General features: G+C 25.8%; 1 protein-coding gene across 1 annotated transcript; it reads left to right on the forward strand.

Moving 5' to 3' along the window:
* Positions 1 to 213: 213 nt before the first annotated feature.
* On the forward strand, positions 214 to 19,179 carry LOC122511992 (insulin-like growth factor-binding protein complex acid labile subunit). The gene is made up of 4 exons (XM_043627594.1): positions 214 to 637; positions 7,089 to 7,218; positions 13,460 to 14,699; positions 17,915 to 19,179. The coding sequence occupies exons 2-4, from the start codon at positions 7,210 to 7,212 to the stop codon at positions 18,280 to 18,282; spliced, it is 1,617 nt and encodes a 538-aa protein (XP_043483529.1). The 5' UTR covers positions 214 to 637; positions 7,089 to 7,209; the 3' UTR covers positions 18,283 to 19,179.
* Positions 19,180 to 19,723: the final 544 nt, after the last annotated feature.

Consider the following 19,723-nt stretch of genomic DNA (forward strand, 5'->3'; position numbering starts at 1 on the left):
ACTAGGCGTGACGTCACACTGAGACGGCGTTCCTTCAGAGGTATAAACGCACCCTAAGGCCGCAGTCCCATGGCAGCGTTTTGCTTTGCGTTGTAATAAGAGAGAATACAGCAAACGTATATTTGCGTCTTTTTCTCTCCCATTACGACGTAACGCAAAACGCTGTCATGGGACTCCACCCTAAGGCTTGACAATATAAAATTCACATTGATTCTCCAAACTGTGTGTTATCAACTCTACGGTTGATATTGCCTGTCAGTTCAGCCTAGTGTGAAATTCATAAAATTTGTATGTTATATTGTTTTATTACACGAAGAATACAAAATGTCAATATGTGAATTATGAAATAACTTTAAATTTTTGTGACTAGTATGAAAATCAATGCGGTTTTTCACAACTGACTTGTGTCACTTTAATCTAAAAATGGAATTAATTTGTAAGAATCCGCCCAAGTAATTTGCTGGAATGGCGTCAGGATGTTATTAAAGAAAATGTCAAATCTAAATAATCATTGCCATTTTCTCTTATTTACACAGAAATATGAGTGATTTAAGACAATCTACATGGTGTTAAAATGCATGTAACTGTGAATTTTATACTACAAAATGTACACAAGCAATATGACTGCCGATTAAGTGTGAGTAGTATTTATTTTTTCTTATTCCTTCAACTTTTCAAACTATAACTTTCGTAAAGAGTAATTAAATGTTGTTAGAATTTTTTTAATTTTCTTTAATTTGCCTGTGGTTTGTATTTTACTTTAATTCTCCATCGTATTTTTTATTATTGCTGTTTAGATATCCTTATACTCGGATAATACGATTTTTTTTTCAAATATTGCATTGTTGCAAAAAAGTGATACTTTTTGCAACTAATTTTAATAAAATTTCACTTTTTTTACATATTTTAAAAATTTACTTTCTAGTTAGACTTTTTTTCACTTTTTTATGAATTTCGAGAATAAGTGAGTTACCTCAGATAAGAAACACCAAGGAACTTTATCTAAAGTAGTTGAAATTTCTAGAAATGTTACACAAATTTTAGTTTTTGGTGAACTTTAAAAATATTGAAACCTTTAAATTGTCATTCGATTTTCTTTTTTTACTTTAATAACAAAAAAAAGAAAAATAGAGTTGCAGTTTTTTTAAAGAACTTCTTAACTTAACTTCTTATTTTTGTTACAAAATTAATAATTTTAAACAAGATGGATAATGTTTATTACATAAACATGTAATAATGTTTATTACATAAACATGTAATAATGTTTATTACATAAACATTATGCTTTTTCTTTACGATCAGCAAAAAATTTGCATTATCATTTTATCATTCTTTGGACAATTTTTTTCAAATCGATGCAGTATATTTAGTAAATTAAAATTTAAAAAAAGATTTTTAGTTAAATAAGTAATTTAAATTAATTAGGTTTAATTCTTAAGTAATTTCTATAATACAGAAAAGTTCCTTTTCTCCTTTTTTCCCTTTTTTTGGTGATTTGTTTCCATTTTCACGGTTTTTTAATAAATTAAAAAATAAAGTTTTTCTTTTTTTAAAAATATATTTCAGTGTAATCATAAAATTTAGACTCAATATTAGAATTCAGTGCGTTTAATTTTTGATTTAGATTATTGACACCACAACACAATATAAATTAATTTTTTTCTGTTTGTGACTTAAATAATACACTCGGATTGCAAAGTATCAGTACATTTGGATTGTTTACTTTTAAATGCTCGTTTCACTTTACATTCAAATATTTCTGTAAAAATTGACGTAAAAGCTATAAAACTAGGACCATTTTGAAGTTTAATAAATTTAGAGTTAGAATTTAATAATGTAAATATGAAAATATAGAAACCATAGTTGATTGATAAAACAAATGATTTATATTTATATTCATTGAAAACTTTAGAGCAAGAAAAGTTATTTTTATACATTTTAAAGAAAATACTGAATATTTGTGAATGATTTTGGTCTAAAATTAAAGAGTAGAATTTGTACTTCATGTTGTAAAACTGTCGAATCGCAAAAAAGAATTTTCTTCAATTGGCGTTAGTTTGATCTAAAAATTTTGAAATCACTATTTTCAAAAAAAATCTCCATCTCTAAAGAAAAATATTTTCATATAATACATTAATAAATTGGTTATATCTTGGCCTATTTGACTCTAAATATATTAAATTTCAAAATAATCTTAGTCAATTTTTACAGAAATATTTGAAGTTAAAGTAAAACGAGCATTTAAAAGTAAACTGTCCAAATGTGCTGAAACTTTGCGACCCGAGTGTATAATAACGTAAAATTTTTTATAAATATTAAAGGTTCATCCAACAGAATTCTGATTTTTGAACAAGCACGCCGTTTTGAAATTATGCTTATTTATTTAAAAGAAAATTTGTACTTTTTTTAAACAAATAAGCATATTTTCAAAATCATTTTCTGGAAATAATAAACCTTATTACATTAAAATCGAATTATTTATTAAAAACCTGTATTGAAGCGATATGTTAAAAAATTTGAATTATATGTGCAAATTGTATAAACAAATAAATTTCACATAAACATTGTCTATGTGATGTAAATATTAAAAAACTTTCTTAATACTAAAGTTATTTTCTACCAAAGAATCCAAAACTGTAAGAAATTTGAGTATTAATACATTGTTCATATAAATTTTAGTACATTTTAATTTATTTTTGTTCCCTTTTTCAAGAAAAAAATTCACCTTTTCACCTTTTTTTTTGAGGAAGAAAGGTACTGTGATACCTGGATTCGGTATAATTTTCAAAATTTTCCGTTTTTACGTATTTTTTTCTGTTAACTGACAAAGAATTAAATAATAATAATTAGTGCCCACTATCGTCCTGTAATCAGGCAATGTTTAAAAAAATTTCTTTTTAAAGATTTTATTTGTTAAAAACCTCGCGAGCACAAAATAGCCCCCCGGTTGATGGTAATTTACTTTATTAATTCAGGTTCTGGTTGACACGAAACTAAATTAAAAGTAAATTTTTAATTTAGTTTTGTTTAAACATCGGTTCCTGATTATAAACATGTTTATTTACTTGTTCGAAGTGTACCCTTGACACAAAATTGGAAAAAACTCATGTTTTCAATCTGTTAAATTGCAAACAATGTATTATAGTTTGTTATTGCAAAAATTCCTTTTGGATATTGTTACATATATGATATACATTACAAAAAGAATTAAAAAATTAAAAAAACATATTTTTAGTTCATTTGCTAGACAACAAACCAGGGATGGCAACCGAAACTAATACCCGAAAAAACAGAAATTTTCAAAAAACCGTAAACCAGAAACCGAAACCGAAAAAAAATTATCTGAAACAGAAACCCGTATTAGAAAAATTTAAACCCTTTATTTCAAAATCTAAATTTCGTTCTTTCGGTTTTTAATATAAAACGTTTTTTCAAAAAAATTTTAATTTTTCCTTGACAACGCTATGACCATCTCACTTACGCAGCAATCTTTCTTCAGCTATGTTGGAAAATATTTTACTTATTCGGCAAAACAAATTGTTTGCTGCAAAGGATTAATATTAAATTTCATTAAATAATTATTTTTGTTTTAAAAATTCTACATTTTTTTCGACTATTAAGAGTTTCCCACGTGAAACAATTCTACGGAAATTCCCAAAAAAAAACCGAAATTTTTAAGAAACCGAAAACAAGAAATCGTAACCGTAATTACTCGCATTAAAAACCAAAACCCAAATACAGGAACTCGAATTTTTTTTAGAAGAATACAGAAAAGTGGAAACCGAAACCGATAAAATTTCGGTTGCCATCCCTGCAACAAACTAAACAAAACTGTATTTTTTGGGTAATTTATCCCCATGAAAAGTAACAAGGGGGAAAAATGTAAAATTTTAGAGGTTTGTTACATACTTTTTCGGATAAAGAATCGAATGGATTTTAGTTTTTTAAAATCGATTCCATAGATTTCGAGAAAAGTATTTCCCCAGTTTCCAAAAATGTGTTTTTTAGAAAAACGCGTTTAAAGTTTTCGTAACATACTAAAAACAATGTGTTGAGATGCGGCCGTAAAAATTGCTATAATTTTTTTGTTTTGTGTATTAAAAAATGTTTTATGACCGTTATTTTATGACACTAAAGATCATTTTTAAACAAAAAAATGAATTTTTTTAAATCCTTGACCAAAAAGTCTCCTTAAACTTTTTCAAAGCACCTTTACAAATTTATTAAAACTTGGTAGTATTATATTTATTAGTCCTATAAAATTCCAGAAATTTATCTTTGCCAAAATAAAGGTATTTATCCAGCGAAGCGACTTTTCTTAAATTTACAAACTTTGTATTTTCTTTTTTTTATAGCTTTCATTTAGGTAAAAAATGAAAAATCCAGTAGGTGAGAAAGAAAAAATTGAGTGCTTGAATACGACAGAAGAATGTACTCTCGGCATCACGTTCTAAAGCCTAAGTTGTTAAAATTGTGAAAAAATTGGAAATTGAAATTTTGATTCTTGAAAAATTTTACCTTATAGGAAATGAAAAGATGCATCTTCTTTCCTTCAACCAACATTTTTTTGTTAAACGAATATTTTAGAAAACATTGACCAAAAATTGAAAAATTTTAATTGTCAAAATTCATTCAATTTTTAAACACAAATCGTTGTATCTTCTGCAAATATTAAGATAATTATGTTTCTTTATATTTGCCGTCAAAAAGTTTGCGGTGAAGTTTAAAATTGAGCAAACACATAAGCGAACGTTCCCTGCGCCACAGTGGGGCCAAATGTACTTTTTGTGTCAAAATCAGTCTAGAGGTCACAATTTTCATTCAAATTAAACAATTTTTTTTAAAAAATCTTCGCTACTAAATTCTCTTTCAATTACTCCAGGCCGATTTTTTAATTTTTGTTTATTTATATTATTTGTTTATAACAAAGTATGAAAAAATCGATATGTTGCTATAAAATTTAATAAAGTTTAACATTTAAACATTTTTAAAAATTTTTTCTATTTAATGTATGTAACATGCAATTTTAAATTCTTTTTTATTTCGAGCTTTAACTGAGAAAAAATATAAAAACTGAAAAATATGAAAAAAATTTTTTTAAGTCACTCAAATTTTTTAAAATAACAAAAATAATTTGTTTAAACAATTTTGAAATTAGATATAAGGAAGTTATTTTCATAGTTACATATTCTTACAATTTCTTAATATAAATGTTTCAGAAATCAAGATAAAATGTAAATTAGTATCTTGATTCTATTAAAAGTTAAAAATATTAATAATTTGTTTAAATAATTATAAAAATTATCATTTGCAAGCCACACTTTTGAGTTTAGTTCATTTAAATAGAAAAATTTTCAGGAATAAAAAAAATCGAAATTTTAATTTTTTAAAAATAAAATTTAACAAAAAACATAATTTATTTGTTTAAACAATTGTTAAATACTTACACAATACCTTTTATTTTTGTATTTAATTATTTCCTGCGTAAAATGTTGAGAAATGTAAAAAAAAAAATTTTTCTTGGTTAATGTTGAAAAAAATTTACAATTAACAATAAAAAATTGTTTAAACATTTTAAAAATTTATTAAATTAATACTCAATGTTTTTATGTTAATTACCCATTAAATTTTGGGTAAAAAACTCGAAGAAATATACTACCTACAAATTGAATTTTTTCAATCATGTTCTTTTTTCCAAAAGTTAATTAATTAGCGTATTGTTTATTTAATAAAAGTGTAACTATATCAAAAATTTTACTTCAGGAATACTAAAACATGATTTCTATTGTACTTAAAAAATTTTTAAATGTTAAAAACTTTATTTTATAGCAACATATCTTAACATATATCATACTTTGTTATAAATAAACAAAAATTAAAAAATCGGCCTGGAGGAATCGATAGAGAATTTAGTAACGAAGATTTTTAAAAAAAATTGTTTAATTTGAATGAAAATTGTGACCTCTAGACTGATTTTGACACAAAAAGTACATTTGGCCCCACTGTGCTGCGCCGGCCTGTTTCTTAAAACTAAAATATTTTAATAAATAATTGAAGAATCTTTCTGGAACTTTACAAAAAACTAATTAAAGGAAATAAAAAAAAACTTTACAAAAAACTTCCTTAAATATAGTAATAAACAAATGTCTCAAGATGGTGGACGCCAATATGGCGGGTAATTTTCAAAAAATTGTCCTCAAGTTCAACGCAACGTGGTGCCAAATTTTATGAAAAAGGCTGAAATTGGCTTAGAATCATTACCTGAAGGTTTTCGAGGTCGTTGATTACGAATTTGGTGTTAGTTTTTGGAAATTTAAAATGGCGGATCCAATATGTCGGAAATTTTTTCAAAAATCTTCGAATGAACTTTCAACTTGTTACTCGGGGGTTTTTGGGGTCGCTGATTACGAATTTGATGTTATATTTATTTAACCTTATTTATATGTAATGATATAATATAAAAATAATTGAAGAATCATAAAATTTTAGCACAGTTTTATTGGATCCAATATAAATTATTTTAAATAAAATATTGCAATTTCAAAAATTTGGCATTATATTCGTAATCAGAGTCCCCGACAACCCCCGGCTAACGATTTTAAGCCGATTTTAGAAATTTAAAAAAATTGTAGCACCTCGTTGTACTTGTGGAGACCATTTTTAGAAAATTACATGGCCGCGATATTTTAATCTTTTGAGAGAATCCCTGACTTTTTTCTAGAGGAAATAAAATGAAAGAGAAATTTTTTCTCGAAAAATCGTGTTTTTCTAAAAAAAATTGTTTATAACTTTTTTGTGTTTGTTATAAACAAATTTAACCACAGTATGTGAAAAAGCGATGAATTTTACCACAGAAATGTTATATGCAAATTTTTTCCTAAGTAATTTTCATAAAAAAGAGAATGATCAATGTCTTACGTACCCTTATTACACGCAAGCCTTCAATTGTTAAAATTTTTTTAAAATGTAGAAGTATAAATACCGTTACAAAAGAATTACTTAATTTTAAGTTGCATAAATGATGATGTTTCCATAGATATATTTATGCCTTTTACTTTACTGAATATACTTTATTTTCCATAAAATAGGTTTCACAAATGGAATAGATGATGTTTCTATCTTGTCCTGCCACTAGAGTTTAAAAAGGAAAATGAAAACTGGAAAAAAAAGAATCAGACACACGAAGTTGAAAATGTTCAAGTAACAATAATGAAGAAGGTAATCTATTTTATTTTTTACTCCATAATTTGATGTCAACAATAATTTTTTACAGCTGCCGGCTTTCAAATTTTTGACAACGCGAATTTTTGAGAAATTTATTATTAATATACTAAAAACGAATGTTTCTTGAAAAATTAAGGCAAAATCGAATAAAAATATGTAATTTAGACGGTTGGAAGTTGTCAGTAAAGATGTTAAACTTTTAAAAAGTGACTTGTGAGAAATTTTACATTAATTTGTTTTTAAAAAATATTGTTTTTTGAAAAATTAATTGACGGAAAGAAAAAAAGAGATTAATTTTCAATGAATGCGGTTAGAAGTTTTCGATTTATAAGCAACAGTGTTCATATGGTAATGTTTATAAACAAGTGACACATAACATTTGATATTTTGAATTTATTTAAATTTATACCTAACCATAATTTTTTTTTATAAATAATACAAAATTGTATGGTTAAAAATTTAAATAAATTCAAAATAATTTATTATTTTTGATAAATCATTTTAGTTCAAAATATAAATATAAATTCAAATCATCACACGTCACGTGTTCCAACATTACCGTGAACACTTTTGCTTGTGTATCGAAAACGTTAATTTTCATTAATCGAAATTTAATCATTTTTATTGTAAAACAACAACTTTATAAATTAAATAACTTTTAAACCGTACAAGATGACATTTTGTCCTTTGGCACATATAATCTACATACAAAATTAAATATTTAATGAATATTATTTAATTCAAACCTTTTTGAAATTCATCAACTTATAAAAAATTGTTATAAAACATGAAGAAAAAAAAAAAATTAAATAAAAATTAAAAAAAAAAAATTAAAATTTATTCTGTTAAAAAAATAAATAAAAAAATAAAATAAAATAAAATAAATAAATAAATATTATTTTTTGAAAATAATAAAAAAGTAAATTTTTAAATAAATAATCAAACGGATTATTCGATTCATTTAAGTATTTTTTTTTAGTTACAAAATTAATTATTACGATTAAAAATTATTTTTGAGTCTCATCGCAAATATAAAAAAAAACTATGTTCTATCGTCATTTATTCGTTCAAATGTAGTATTTTTACTTATATTGACAAAAATGTTAAAAAAACAAAAGAAATAATTATTTTTGTGTCTCATTGCAAATAAAAAAAACTACAAATAAAGTAATTTTCATAAAAATATTTTGTTACATTCTACACTCAATTCTAATAAACCCCATTAACAATTTATCATTTTTTTACAATTTTTACAATTGAATTGCGAATTTCGAAAAGGGCTCAACTCGGATTTTTTTCAAATTTCACTTTTTTCTATTTTTTGCATTATTATATATTCATTGACGTTTTCTTGAAAGGAAAATTTCATCTGAGGTACTTTAACGGAGAAAAATGTATTAAACTGTGTTTTCCTTTGACTTTTAACCTAAGATTGTTTGTTTTCTAACCTATTGCTGAATTGTTTTTGAGCTCAAAAAAAAGTTATTACATTTTGAAATTAAATAAAAAAGTAATTGATTTGATTTTCGATAGTAAAATATTTAATTAATATATTTTTATGATTAAAACGATTGAATTATTTTCATGAATTTCGAAAAGGGCTCAACTCTGACAACTATATTATCAATTTTCTTCAACCCACTTTAATTTAAGACTATTATTTTATCATTTTCTCATACAAAATAGCATCTAATTACTATGAAAAAAAAACTGGACTCTTTTAATTAAAGCTGTTTGAAATAAAACGTTTTTTGTCTCTCCTGTAAAATTTAAAAAAACCGAGTTGAGCCCTTTTCGAAATTCGCAATTCAATTTCATGCCTCTTTTTTGTCGTTTTTTCTAAAATTTCATGCGACTTTTTTGCGACTTTTTCGGAAATTTCATGCGATTTTTGTTGTGAATTTATGCAACTAAAGCGACTTTTTTTGGGTCTTAAAGTCGATCCGAGCCCTGAAACTCAGAACTTTGAAATTTTTACCATTGAGAAGACTACTGTACAATAGATCATAAAACTTTGTTGGTCGCTTGAAATGTAAAACGTGACCGGATTCATATCAAATCAAGTAGGCAGTCCGATGACATATTGCGAATTATTTTCACAATAAGATATGTTATTCTACTCGAAAAATAAAGAAATACGTATTTTTTAAATTTTTGGTATGATTTTTTTGTACTTTTACGAATATTTTATGATTTTAGCAAAAAAAAAATTACTTTTTTACATTTTCTTCTAGAGAATCGCGTAACTTGCGTAATTTTTAACCATTTTGAAAAATCTTGTCAAAATTGAAGAATGTAGATAATTAACTATAGTTAAAAGATTATAATCTTTTAGAAATATATTATTACCTATTCATGCTTGATTTAATCGATTAATTAAAAGAAAATTTCAACTATGAGTAGAAATTTTATTCTTTATTAGAGATATTGCCTTTGGAATAAATAAATATATAATAAAATAATTCTTATGAACTAAAAAAATTTGTAATGTTATTAAAAAAGAAAATTTTATTAACGAACCTAAAAAAATAACATAAAAATTGCATCTATGAATTCCTATTTATCAAAAAAATTAGTAGAATTTTTTCTTTTTTCCTTTTTTAAAACATTGTTTTTTGTTTTGTGTAATTTTTCATAAAAGAGTATAAAAGAAGAAAACAAATAAGCCCAAGAGTAACAGAAAAGGTTGAAAATTACGCAAATTACGCAATTTTATAAAAGAAAATGCAAAACGTCATTTTTTGATAAAATTTTAAATTATTCGTAAAAAGTGCAAACAAAATTCTATCAGAAATTCTATCAGAAATTAAAAGAATTCGTATTTCTTTATTTTTCGAGTAGAATAACACATCTCATTGTGAAAATAATTCGCAGTATGTATATCATCGGACTGCCTGAATGTTTTGAAATGGGATCCGGTCACGTACTGTTTATTAAAAAGTTTTAATCAAAAAAGTGATTCTGATGAACTCAAACTAATAATGTAATTCACAAGAAGCTGAACTCATAAGTAAATTTAAAAATTAATAAATTTAAATTAAATTGTAAAAAATGTAATTTTATCTATTGCTGGAATGTTTTTTTATAGTGAATAATTGTTATATTTATTATTCAGCAGACTGAAATGGTATATTTATGAGTATTAATCAAATTTCTTTTACAAAATTTCACCCGAAAGTACGAAATTGTTAAAAGTGTTCAGATTCGCTTGAAAGTTGTTACTCAGATTAAAAAAATTTTTTTATCTCATTGCCATATAAAAATCTCTACGGAAGAAAAATTTTTTGTTTTTAATTCTTATTAAGTTTTTGGTATTTGGAAATTTAAAAAAAAATTTATAGCTAAAGCTGTGTTATTAGGCCAGAAATTTTTTAAATTTTTGACTGGAATTTTATAAGTATTCACCTGGAAACCATGGAAAAAGCCTGGAATTTTATATTTATCATTTTGTGGAAACCATGAATTATTTTTCTTATATTTTGTAGTAGAAAAAATTGAAAATTAAACAAAAATTTAAAGCGATATTGGTCAATTCGTTTTTGAGATATCATGGTCGTCAGTTTGAAGAAATTAGTTTTGAGAAAAACGCTTTTCAAAGTTAAAGTATTTCACTGTACGCTCTACAGTGCACACAAATGCTTTATCTTATCAGTGCCATAACTTTCTTAGGACGTCAAATATTAAAAATTTTATCTCGCAGTTCAATAAATTTTCGATTTTAATTAATTGTCTAGTATAGAAACGAAAATTTTTGACACTTTCTACCTCTTAAAACTACATCTAGAAGCTACAAAATTGTACAAGAATATTTATATGACATTTTAAAATTGTCAATAATTATTTGCGCTTCCTCAAAAACAACTCCTAACTCATATATTCATAGTGGAAAGCAACACCAAAATATATTATTTTACTCTTATTTGGTGTTAACTAAATCTACAACGCTTTTTAATACTTCACAATTTACTGTGTTACTTCCACCACACAAAATTTACTTTCACCACTCTCTTCCAAGGAGTTGAAAAAAGTTCTACTTTCGTCCCGCTTTTCTAAACATACAAGTACTCCTTTCAGAGCAGGCGTCGAAAAAAATTCTTTTTTATCCCACATGCTTTCGGGTAAATGTCAGGAAACAAAATTTTTTTCAGGGAAATTTAGAAAATTGAGATTTTTTCCACACATTTTAAAAAATTGCGACTTTCTCGATAAGAAATTTTAATGGAAAATCTTTAAACGTAAATTTAAAAATGAAAATTAATGAAAATTAGCTTCTAATTTTTTAAAATTTAGTATTTTCAGTACTTTCAATTACATATTTCCGAATTCAAATACATACAAAAAATAATATTTTAGAATTCATTTGTTTTCGAAAAATTACAATGATTTTCAATATCTACTATTTTAATAAAATTTTCCAAAACAATTCAATTATTTGAAAAAATTTTAATAAAATTCTACAAAAACATTTAATTATTTTCATAAAATAATAAAAATTCCCAGGAATTCAATTATTTACAAATTTTTTATAAATTTCTTCACAATAATTCAATTCTTTTCATAAATAGTAAAATTTTTACAGGGTTTCAATTATTTTCATAAATAATAAAACTCATTGCAGAATTTCAATTATTTTTAATAAAATTTTAATCGAATGCCTCGAAAAATGTAATTATTCTTAAAAATTTTATTAAAAATCATAGAAAGAATTCACTTATTTAAAAATTTTGTTGATAAAATTCTTTATTAGAATTGAATTTTAAGAAACATTGAATTATTCAATAAATTATTTATTTTTGTATTTAAATAATTGAATTCTAGTAGAATTTTCTAATAAAAATTGATTTAAAAGTAAATTTCAGTTAAAAACAAATGAATTTGAAAATTCTCAAAAAACCTTTTTCAAAAATGATTAAAAATAATGGATTTTTAGAAAAATTTTAATTAAAAATACTAAAAAAGTTTCATTTTGGAGAAGTGACAAATTATTGCAGAAATTCAATTATTTTCAAAAGTAATAAAATTCTTCGCAAAAATTCAATTAGGTTCAAAAATTAAAAAAAAATTCTAGTAAAAATTTAAATTATCGTTAAAAATAATAAAAACAATTTTAATCAAATTTCTCGAAAAATATAATTATTCTTAAAAATTTTATTAATAATCGTAGAAAAAATTCACTTATTTAAAAATTTTGTTGATAAAATTCTTTATTATAATTGGATTTTAAGAAACATTGAATTATTATTGAATAAATTATTTATGTTTGTATAATTGAATTCTAGTAGAATTTTCAATTAAAAATTGATTTATAAATTAATTTCAGTTAAAATTTTAGATAATAATAATTGAATATTAAAAGCAATATAGCGTGAATTTTTTTTAAATTAATTTTTTTGAAAAAGTTTAATTGAATTTTTCTAATATTATTTGAAGTTTTTATTTTCTAACATATATTTAATTGAAGAATTTACGAATAATTGAAATTTGTAAAATTGAATATTGTAAACAAATGGATTTGAAAATTGTCAGAGAACTTTTTCGAAAATTAATTGATTTAAAGAAGAGTTTTAGTTATACAAATTCTTGAAAAATAATAATTGAATTGAAATGATGAAAATAATTATAAAGAAGTTCAATATTCTTATAATATAAAATAATGTTTTTATTAATTTGCTCTCTTTCACTGGTTCGAGTCCTGCAACTTGAAATTTTTACAATTCAAATACAGAAAATTGAATATTCAGAACGAGCTTTTATATAATTTCCTGACAATTACTGATTTTCCATGACTCAAAAAAATTCCATGATAATTTCATGTTTTCCAGGTTTGTGGCAGTCCTGAATTCTTGATCAACATCTTTTCATATATGTGTAGTTAGAAGAAGAAAAACTTTAAAGATTTTGCAGTAGTTTTCATTAACCTTAACAACTGCGCAGAAGTTTTTAGCATTTATAAGTGAAGAGCCTTAATATTATAAGTTATTGACAAATTAAAAAATATTTTATAAACTAACTTGTACAATTACCTGTACCAGTTTATTTACTTGTGCAAGATCTTGTACGAGTTTAGACAAAGAACTTGTTTAAAATTCTTATACGGAAAATTGGCATTTTGCAGAATTTTTTGTACAGGATTATGTACAGATATTTTTCTTAGAGTATATTTAATTTAATAGTAAAATTATAAATGTTGTTGAAATACATATTTTAATAATGTTTTCATCTTTTTTATTTTCAGATATATTCATACTGTAGATCTAAGTTACTTTTCACCTTCTTCCTGGTTGCTCTCTTTGTGCGAGGAGAAGCGAAGGCGACATTCTGCCCGAACCTATGCACATGTGATGATGAAACTTTAGAAGTTTCTTGCATTGGTGCAAATTTAGATGTCATTCCAATTGCATTAAATCCAAGTATTCAACGCATAGTTTTGAAAGATAATAAAATAAAGGCAGTTGAAGCTGCAGCATTTCAATTTTACGGTGATCTGAAAGCTGTCGATCTATCGAACAATCACCTTTTTTCCATTCCAAACGGAAGTTTCGAAGCACAAAAGCAACTTATAGAACTGCATCTAAAGCACAACAAACTCTCTTCCATAAATGAGAATACATTCTTAGGTCTAAAGTCGTTGACTATTTTGAACTTGCGAGACAATTACCTTGAAATATTAAAAAATGGATTTTTTAATTCTCTTTCAAAACTTCAAGAAATCGATCTGGGCCAAAATAGAATATCCCACGTTGAGTCGAACGCATTTCAGAAGTTAGTGATGCTTCGAGTGCTCTATTTAGACGATAATCAACTCCGAGTTATTCCTTCAAATGCCCTAAGACCCCTCAATGCTCTTGCCGAGCTTCATATTGGCCTAAATGCTTTCACTTCCCTAATCAATGATGGATTTGAGGGTCTTGATCGTCTAACTGTCTTGGATGTATCTGGAGCTGGATTAGATAACATTACTGAAAAAGCATTTAAAGGCCTTAGTGCTCTACGAGTGCTGAAACTTAATGGTAATAAACTCAAGGAAATTCCCACGAAACAATTAAGTCTGCTGCTTCGTTTAGAGGAATTAATATTGGGTCAAAATCTGTTTACTGACGTGAAGACTGCCGCTTTTCAAGGTTTATTTAATTTGAAGAAACTTGATATTTCTGGAGCAAAAATGCTGACTACTATTCAAGCGGGAGCATTTTCTGACAATTCAAATCTTGAAACGCTAATTTTAAATAGCAACAAACTTCTTAGTGAGATGGAAGACGGAGCTCTAGCTGGTTTACCTAATCTAAGACATTTACTCTTAAGGGATAATGCTTTTACTGGATTTTCTGAATCATTGGTGTCATGGAATGAACTCCGACGTTTAGATATTGCTGAAAATATGTTGGTGTGTGATTGCAGAATACTTTGGTTAGCTGAAGTACTTGTTTCCAGAAACTCTTCTCCTGTGCTGTGTTCAGAACCTGTTAATATGAAAGGTATATTATTATATTTGATAATACAAATTTTTCGTTTAATATTATTTCATAATATTTGATTTAGCTACAACTGTTAATAAATATGCGTAAAAAAATTAAATTAAAAAATTAAAAATATCCCACGTAAAAATGTTTCTTTTGCCCATATTCAACTGTCAATTTTAATACATGTGGGGTGTTCCAAAAGTAGGGCAAACTACTTTAAATCTCAGCTCTTCTTCATACTTTGCAATTTTGTTGTCTTGAGGATCATTTTAAGTTTTGCAAAATTTCAATTATTTTGCAAGATATTATTATTTAAACTTTTGAGTAACTTTTTTCATCTATTTTTATTTCGAGATCTACAATAGTTAGAAAAAAGTGTTCAAAATGAAAAGTGAAAGTTAATTATTAAATTTTAATAATATTTTATTGGAAAATAAATGTGTCATGCCCCGAAGAAAGGTGCCTAAGAAGCAAAAAATTTGAGCTTATGTTTTTAATTTGTTGAGTAAAAATACAGAAAGAGATTTAATTATTAATTGAAAATTGTTGATCTTCAAGTTTTCATTGTATCCAAAATATTCAGTGAAAATTGGTTTCAAATTCAAATAATTAAAAATTAACTGTTAATGAAGATAAATCTAACAAGAACATAACCTACAATTCTTTTACTTCTCAGGTACCTTTCTTGGGAGCGAGTCTCAAATAATTAATTTTTTTTATTAATTTATTTAAACAATATTTTTTTGCTCGAAGTACGTAAAATTTGTTCTCTAAAAAATATTTAAATAAATGTTAGCAATGTCCTTAAAAATCTCTGAAAATTAGAGAGAGGTGTTTTTCGATATTCGTGAGAAATTAGTTTTTAAATTTTCCATTGCACGGCCCGGCCTTTGCATCCTTGTTTTTCTTATTAACCCTTTTTGTCCCAAATGTCCGTTTTTCTTTATACAGTTTCGAGTATTCCCTTCTACGATTTAGGAGTTTTAAAAAATTCGGGACCTTGGTTTTTTTATGGTTTTGTGTCTTCTCTTTCAGAATATGAAAGAAAATTTCAATTTCGAACAAAAAAAACCGACTTTTTGGATTTTTTTTTCATTAAAATCAGTTTTTATCTTTATAATCGCGTCCAAAATGTTCGGACTATTAGAAAGGTATGATGACGAAAAAATTGTTTTTAAAATTCAAAATGTCGTCTCAAAAATAGTCGACAAAATTTTCAAATTTGGAAAATAATGTAAAAAAATTTCAATTTTATTTATTTTAACATAAATAAAGTGGCCAAAGTGGTAGAAAAATTTTTTTTTCAGCAATTCTTTTATTTTCTGCAGTAAGAATAGATATTGAAAAGTAAAAAAATGTATTGCAAACTTTCATTTAAACATTTTTTGTAGAAAAAATTTTACGTACTTCGAGTAAAAAAATATTGAAAAATTCCAACTATTGTAGATTTCGAACAATCAATATTTTTCTATCGTTTTACTCTATTCCTTTTCATAAATATTTAACATATTTTAATATTAACATCCAATTCGTTATAAAAATTTTTGAAACTTAACCACGTTCTAAACTTATTTATTTATATTTTATATATTTATATTTATATAAATATATTATATAAATTATATAATATATAATATATAATATAATAATTATATAAATTTATATTTATATTTATTTATATTTATATTTTATTCAGTAAACAAATTTTCATATTATATGAAAATTATTTATTTTCACCTCGAATAGTTAATCTTGTCTAACTTTAAAGTCATAAAAATATAAACTTTCATGAATAATTAATTGAATATTATTAATTAAACATTCCTGACGAGAAATAAAGTAAACCGGTATAAAAAATATTAGTTTTTGACGATATTATAAATTCAAGGAAAAGAAAATTGTTATTTTATCTTTAAACATAACTGCGATCATTTTATTATAGGATGATTTTTTAGTAAACTAATAGATTTAGAGAAAAATTGGTTTTATTTGTTTAATTTATTTATTTACTATTTACTAAATTGAAAATAAAACACATTTAATGATTATAGTCTAATAAAAAAATTAAGAAAAACTTTATAAAAGAATTGAACAATTTTTAACCAAGAAATAAGTTTGAAGTTAGTAGTTTTGGTTTATATATTCGGATTTATTGTTTATTTTTAAATTTGATTCTTATTATTGTGAAAATGTGTTGTATTTATCTCAAAAAGTTATCTAAATGTAGTGTCGCATCATTTTGTCAAGAAATAAAAAATTTGTATTTCTTTGAAAAAAAAGTCATAACTTTTGTTCAGGTTAATATTTTTTAATCAAATAAGGTTAAGATTCTAAGTTACGCTAATACCTAAATTGTGCAAAAAATTAAATTTTTTTCCTACCTGCACGGAAAGTATGTAATTTCGGGCACTTAGTGCGGGCGCAAAGTGGCTCATTCCTGCCCGCTTACTGGTGCAGTGTTATTTTTGCATTTTCATTTTCAAAACCTAATTTCTCTTGAAAGAATTGACCAAAATGAATGAAACTTGGACCAAAATAAAGCTAAATAAATGTAGAATAGAGGAAAATTATAGAGAATCCTTTATCTAATTTTGTGAGCTCCTGAGAGCTGAGTGAAGTTAGCATTTTTTATGAAAAAATTACAAATTGGAGTATGAAAACCTTTAAATCATTGTAAAACTTAATAAAACAACTTTTTTGTAAGCATTTTGAATCGCTGAATACAATAATAAAGTTGGTCTTTCGAAATTCAAAATGGTGGACTAAATTTGTATAATATTTGAAATAGGTTTCAACGATTAGTACAACTAAATAAAATAAACTAAACAATTTTTTTAATCCGCCATTTTGGATCCGCCATTTTGAATTTTAAAATTTTACCATCATATTTGGATTCAGCGACCTCGGAAACATTACAATACCACACTTTAAACAAATGTGTGGCGCAAAGATAATCTCGCCCATCCTGAAATCACCTACTTTGCGTTCTTGATACGAAAATAACTATTTGAGCAGTGCACAGACAAAAGTCTGATTTTTCTAAGATAGGAGTGAGCTATGACCCATTACATACAATAATAATAATTGACAGCTGAAACATTTTAAATATAAAAGTTTTAAGAGAAAAGAAAATTGAATTTTAAATAGTTGAAAGAATTTTCTGTTTGTAATAAAATTGAAGAAAGTGCAAAGAAATGACAACTGAAGTAACGAAATATTTTCTTTTTAAGGGAAACCTCTGAAGGGTATGCAACCAGATGAATTGGGATGTGCTTTCTTCGATCCCCGAAAGCAAGCGTTGCTGGCTACACTCTGCGTTGCTGGGATCGCTCTTACTTTTGGAATCGGTCTTATTCTCTACTATAGATTTCGCAGAAGAGTCCGTGATGTTCTCACTGATTACAAGTGGAGTCATCGTGCAATATCTCGAAAAGAACATGAATACAGAAAAACTTTCTCAGAGGAAGAGTACATTGTTCGCGCTGCGCACACTCACCACCACGACTCGCAATCTCAACATTATCTGCAACAGCAGTCCCAGTTGTCTGCCCACCAACTGCCGACAAGCAATCGACCGGTGCCTGTGACGGAACTGTAGCTAGAACTTCGGGCAGCGAGCCCTGGCAATAGCGGTGTTTGGTTTTTGCCACACGACGGCACTAGTCTCGCCGATGGTTTCTCCTACATCGACAGAGACATGGTGCGGCAAAAACAATGTCCAGGGATGCTGTCCAATGCAGGTGTTTGTCACAGTTTGGCATGTTCTAATTCATGTTCCTCAATTGGCGAATTACCTAGAGGTTCAGGAGGTGCGGGTATTGGTGGAAGCACTATTTCTGGCAGAATACACAAGTCAGATTATTTCGGAAGGCATCCGCCGCAACTGGCAACATTGTCGTCTTTGAATAGCAGTGCTGCCAAGAAAGAGAATGCAACGAGGTATCAAAAGTCTCCCTCTTCGAAGTATCAACTCATGTACATACAGGCATCATGCTCTGCAATTAACGGACAACCCAATCAGTTTCATCAGCGAGATAGAAATTGGCTGAAATCGAGCCAAAACGTGCAAGTTGTTACTATGCCTCATTGTACGGAGGAAATTCTGGAACTTGAAATCCATAGTAATACGAATCAAAGTGACTCTTATCTTTATCGTACATAAACAAATTTTTAAAATATTTAAATATTGTGACAATTAAGGGCTGTAATGTTATGAAGTTTATCTTTATTTCCAGAACTGTTGAGTGCAAAACTTCATCAGAGATATTGATTGCATGAGTATTATTTTCTATTTATACAATATACAATGCTGTGTTGCAATTGGAATTACTTTTTTATCATGTTTGTATATTTTAAAAACTTACATTTTTTGTAGTACATTATATAATGTAAACAAAAAAAGTCGGAATAAGTGAATAATGAAAATCCATGTTGGAAATGAATGAAGAAATTAAAGCGATTTATTAATTAAATGACACTTAATTTAAAAATAAAAGTTTTGAGTTTTTATTTCATTAATATTATTTTTATGTTTATATCGTGTAAACTTAATTAAAGGACCACGCCTTTAATGTGTTTAAATATTGGGTACAAAGCCTGATTACAAATCTGAACTTAGTTTTTCAAAATTCAAAATGGAGAATATATAACATGGCTGACAAAATTTAAAAAAATTGACGGATTTTCGAATATATTGGTATCAAGGGATCTTTCGAGTCTGTGACTACGAATTCGAACTTAGCTTTTGAAAATTCGAAATTGTGGGTCAAAAATGGCGTATCTCGTATAAGTCCGTTTTTTTAAAAAAAGCCCGTAAAGTGCGTAATTTGTTTGAGAAAAGACGAAAAGTTCGTAAATTCTACGATATAATTTGGAGAATTTTAGGGAAATTATTTCATAATAATTATTTTTTATTTTATAAAATAATACAAATCTCACAGGAATTCAATTATTTACAAATTTTTTTTATAAATTTCTTCGCAATAATTCACTTATTTTTATAAATAGTACAGTTTTTACAGGGTTTTAATTATTTACGT

The sequence above is a fragment of the Leptopilina heterotoma genome, unplaced genomic scaffold (assembly GCF_015476425.1).
Source record: "Leptopilina heterotoma isolate Lh14 unplaced genomic scaffold, ASM1547642v1 Lhet_92, whole genome shotgun sequence".
Lineage (NCBI taxonomy): Eukaryota > Metazoa > Arthropoda > Insecta > Hymenoptera > Figitidae > Leptopilina > Leptopilina heterotoma.